A 4,835-nucleotide genomic window follows, 5' to 3' on the forward strand; every position below is an offset into this window, starting at 1 on the left:
TGCAAAATAATGATATCCAATAATAAAAACTCGGTTGTGGAACATGATTAAAGTTCTATGTTCATAATTTATATTAAAGGCACAAATTTATTCTTGGAATCTAACATAATTACAAGGGGTTCCACCATACATACATACATACATACATACATATATATATAAACCACACTCACTATGAACTCAGCTTGGAATTCAACATTTTGGAGAAGAGGAAGAAGAACAGCCCTTTGATGCTGCATCAATTAAATAAAATCAAATTAAATTTGGATAGTGATTAAGTCTAAGAGTATTATAATCAATGAAATAAGTATTCATGTATATGTATATATAATTACCTAATTTGAAGACCGTAGGATCTGAGCATTTCATCAAACGGATACGTCTACATGATTCTACGAACATTCTATTTCAATCAAAAATAGAGATTACAAATAATTAATTTATCTATAAAATGTGATAACCGGGTTTTAAAATGCTTTTCTCAAGCCAGTGTACATGCGCGGGTTTGGACTTCTGTCCTTGCATGTTTACATTTAAGGTATCATCATTTTTTAACATTCAATAGTTTATCAAGGTTTTATAATCTAAAAGGTTATCTTTTTAAGTTCAAATTCAAAACCCAGTGATAGAATATGCTATTAAGTTTGAGGATACCTAATTAAAATTTTCATAAATATTAAGGCTTAATAAGAATTTTTAAAAAAAAAATTTTGCAGGTTTTCATTAGAGAATTAATGAGAATTTTTAAACATTTCCAAAATTTTTAAAGGGTTAAATTTAATAAAAATTATTCAAAAATTTTGGGAGCAAAAGCTCCCTTTTTACTCTTTCGACGTTCAATCACTATCGAAACCTTCTCATAAAGGAGGAGATTTCCTTCACTAAAAGAAAACAATATATTAAATGTACAACAAACAATAAATCAAATATATATGAAATAAATAAATAATATATAGCAAATTTTATTAAGATATAATTAAAAAATAAATAAACTTACTTCCAAGGAACATCTCCAACTAACATCCAATCATTGTCTTTATCTTCATAAGTTGGTACATACTCCATTCTTTTTACCACATCCATAAGCTTGCTTTCCTCTTTATTAGTACCTAAACCATCATCACCATTGTTATATAGCCACCGAATATAATTCTATGTATCATCAATCAATTATATTATGTCATATTATTAGAAATAAAGTTAAGTAAATTTAATTTTGTTGAGAGATTTTCGATTCCTTCAAGAGATTAATAATAGGTCCTTTAAAATGTTCATTATCATCCCATATTAATATTTTGTCCTCCAGCTCTAACGAGAAACCAAGTGCTTGAAAATGCAATAGATTCATCTGAGTCGAAGCGCCTCGTTAGAATTAACCATGCGTGACTCAAGCAAAACTATGTGCAAATGCTTACATTTCCTTAGTAGATAATCACATGCCATACATGGTTCATTCCAACAAAGCACTTCCATTTTGTTAAACTTGTCGCCTCTTTAGACAACCACTAGCATTTAAGCTCTCGTCAAAGTTCGGAGACAAAACACCGATTGGTAGGCAACCATAGGCCTCCCCCTATAAATTATTACATTATAAATTTAAATAAGCTAAATTTATACTTTCGCCCATAAAAATGAAATAAAAATATGTTTAGTCCTTTTCAGAAATGATAAAATCATAAACTGATATATAATAAATATATATAATTTTTTGACATTTCAAAAATTTATAATTCAAATTTCGGTCCCTCTTAAAAGATTTTCTAAATTCGTAATTTCCGATGAGAATATTGCACATATTGAAAGATCCAACAGCTCCAAATAGACAACATTTTGAAAAACTTCTTCCAAAGAAATAGAAATCCCTTGATAAGTTTTAAAGTTTTTTAACAACGATTCAATATTTGATTTATTGATGATGCATAAAACTGTACATAAATGAATTATCATAATACTTACAATCGAATAAGTTGTCGAAATCTTTCAAGAGCTGGTTGTAACTAGAGTAACATTGTAAGTTTACTTTGCGAAGAAATGGAGCTCCATCCATGGCTACTTTCACATACCTAAACCTCTCATTTATAGCCTTCTTTCTACTTGATCTCACTGGTGGCCAACCCACTACTTGTTCCCTTCAATACCCACATAAGTACAGTTAATTACACAAAATAAAATCATAAATCTGTTTTTTTTTCTAAATAAAAATATTATGTTATATGTATATATATTAGATTTTGTTGGTGAAAAATGTAACAAATTTTAAAAAAAATGATATAATAACAAAATTTGGCTTTGATTAAAATGATATAAAATCACAACATTTTGAAATGTGTAAATATTTTTCTAGATTTTATATAAAAATAAATAAAATTGTCCTTAAAATAATATCTATTATTAAAAGTGAAGAACTTTTAATAAATTTATTGCTAAGTTGATGATTTTTTTAATAATTAACTTTTTTTTTACTGTAACTAATGAGATGTGTTATTTTTTTTAGTAAATTATAAGAATAGGATAAAACTTAATGCCACTCAAATCTAAGCCATACTTAGAGCGGTGAACACACCATCACATGGGGTTGGATGTGTTACCCTTTTGATCCTTCTTATGAAATATACCACGTAATTTTATATATGCATGATTAATGCTCATAATTCAATCTAATTTAATTGAAAATAGAAGAAATTTAAATAAAAAATATCTACATATTTTTTAAAAATAAAATAAAATAATTGGAAGTTTTTGTGATTTTTTCAATTATATGTTTAATAAAACAAATAATTAACTATAATTTTTTTAAGGTTTTTTTTCTAAACCTAATTTTATATAATACTAGCAAGTCAAGAGGTGAAAAATTAATACCATTTATTATAGCAAAAATATATATAATTTTCAAGGTGGGAAAAAAAGTTTCGAATTTTAGTTAATTTAATTTATTATTTTGAAATTGCAACCTTTTTAAAAAACAGTTAAAGAAAAAAAAGGTCTCGCTTAAAAACAGTTAAAGAAAAGAAAGGTCTCGCTGTACTTACTTGGCGGGAGGAGGTATTCCGGCACCGGAATCGACAACAGTAGTAGTGTCATCACGTCCACCAGGCATGCAGTCACCAGAACTCCCGACTTTAAGATCCCCTACAGTCTCAACGAAGCCACGTTTTGCAGAACACTCGACAGCTCCCGCCGACGATCGTCCCTCCCCTGGCAATCCTAAAGTCAGCTTCGTCTCCTCGAAACTCATGCTGGTGACGTCACTTTCCGGTGACTTCGGTTCTTCTTTCAATACCATATCTCTCTCTTAAAAAGCTGGCGTTTTTGCATTAAAAGGAAAAAGAAAAACTGAAACTCTGTGCAAAATAAGAAAAAGCTCAGGGGATTACGGCTTTTATATACAAAAAGGAGGAAACAAAGATAGAATAAGATTGATTGTGAAGCCAATGGGCACAAGACACGTGGAAGTTGGACCGTTGGATCGGGATCGGTTCAAGTAGTTACATAAGCATCATGGAATTTCGAGCACTTTGTCGGTTCATTCAATCAATTTTAGACCGTATAATCCGTGCAAATTATTATATTTTTAGACTTTTTATTAAAAGATTCCATCCCTATTTTAATTTCATTTCAAATTTTAAAATAATGTTGTTGAAATTGGATTGGATAAGTTGGTCAAATTGAATGGATCAAAAATTAATTGGTATATTCAATAGCGGATCTTGGTATTAAATTTTAGGACCTAGTAAATTTTTGAAAAAATTTAATAGTTAAATGAGAATTTATTTTTTTTTAAAATATTAAGGGCTCTAATTAAAATTATAAAAGAATTTGTGTGATTAATTAAAATTTTTAAAAAATTGAGAGAGACCTAATTAAATTTTTTTTTAAAATTTCAAGAGATAAATAAAATTTTCTAAAAATTTTAGGGGGCCAAAGCCCCTTGGCCATCATTAAAGTTTGCCTTTGGGTATTTTAGTCCAGATAAAGAAATCGAATCAACTTCTAAACAAACAACTTGAAACTTATAAATATCGAAAAGTGAAACAAAGAAGCCTAGAAATTTTCAATGATTGTTGAAATTAAAACGTTATAAAGTTTTGGATCAATTAAAAATTTTTATAATAGTTTAAAGACTTTTAGTGGAAATGATCCTTTTATTAAATTGTGATTTAAATATCATATATATCATATATATTATATAAAATTTGAAATGTTAAAATATTTATATTATTTTTTATTAAATTATATTATATTTTAACTATTTTATTATCATGTTCTATATAATTATTAGGGTGCTTGAAATAGGAAAAAGGGTTGAAATTTTCGTCAAAAGTGCTTACCTATCAATAGAAATTGTTGCCCCAATTTGAGACTACTAATTTCATCTTTACATAATTAATAGTTAGCCTTCTTTATTTTTTCTTCTGAATTTTTGTGATTTGGGTTAATAAATTTGTGTCATGCAAACGTAACATATTTGTAATATTTTAAGCACATATTGTTATACACTTAAAAATTGCATTCTAAACTTTTTGTAGGGAGAAAAATGTAATTTTAATAATATAAATATACGTTATAAAGGAAAATTTTGATCAAGCTCGCAAGTTGTTCGAGTTGAGTATTACAATGCTTGAATTCAGCTCTAACGATAGTTCGAGTTGTTTGAGCTCAAAATTAAATCGATAATTATTAAATTAAATTCAATTTTTTTTTAAGTTGAACTGAAATAACTTACGAGCACTAGTGTTTCATTTACATCACTACTTGGAACTTGGCAGTTTTCCCTAGTTTGATTTTTGAATTTGAATTCCATTAAAATTCAATAACATTATCCATATCATCACTAG

General features: G+C 27.6%; 1 protein-coding gene across 1 annotated transcript; it reads right to left on the reverse strand.

Annotated features, from left to right (window-relative positions):
* LOC107909235 (auxin-responsive protein IAA1) lies at positions 1 to 3,385 on the reverse strand. Its single transcript, XM_016836705.2, has 5 exons — positions 3,030 to 3,385; positions 1,957 to 2,129; positions 998 to 1,109; positions 336 to 403; positions 1 to 233 (listed from the first exon to the last, which is right to left on the reverse strand). The coding sequence occupies exons 1-5, from the start codon at positions 3,281 to 3,283 to the stop codon at positions 193 to 195; spliced, it is 648 nt and encodes a 215-aa protein (XP_016692194.1). The 5' UTR covers positions 3,284 to 3,385; the 3' UTR covers positions 1 to 192.
* Between the last annotated feature and the right edge of the window lie 1,450 nt (positions 3,386 to 4,835).

This window comes from Gossypium hirsutum, chromosome A08 (assembly GCF_007990345.1).
Source record: "Gossypium hirsutum isolate 1008001.06 chromosome A08, Gossypium_hirsutum_v2.1, whole genome shotgun sequence".
Lineage (NCBI taxonomy): Eukaryota > Viridiplantae > Streptophyta > Magnoliopsida > Malvales > Malvaceae > Gossypium > Gossypium hirsutum.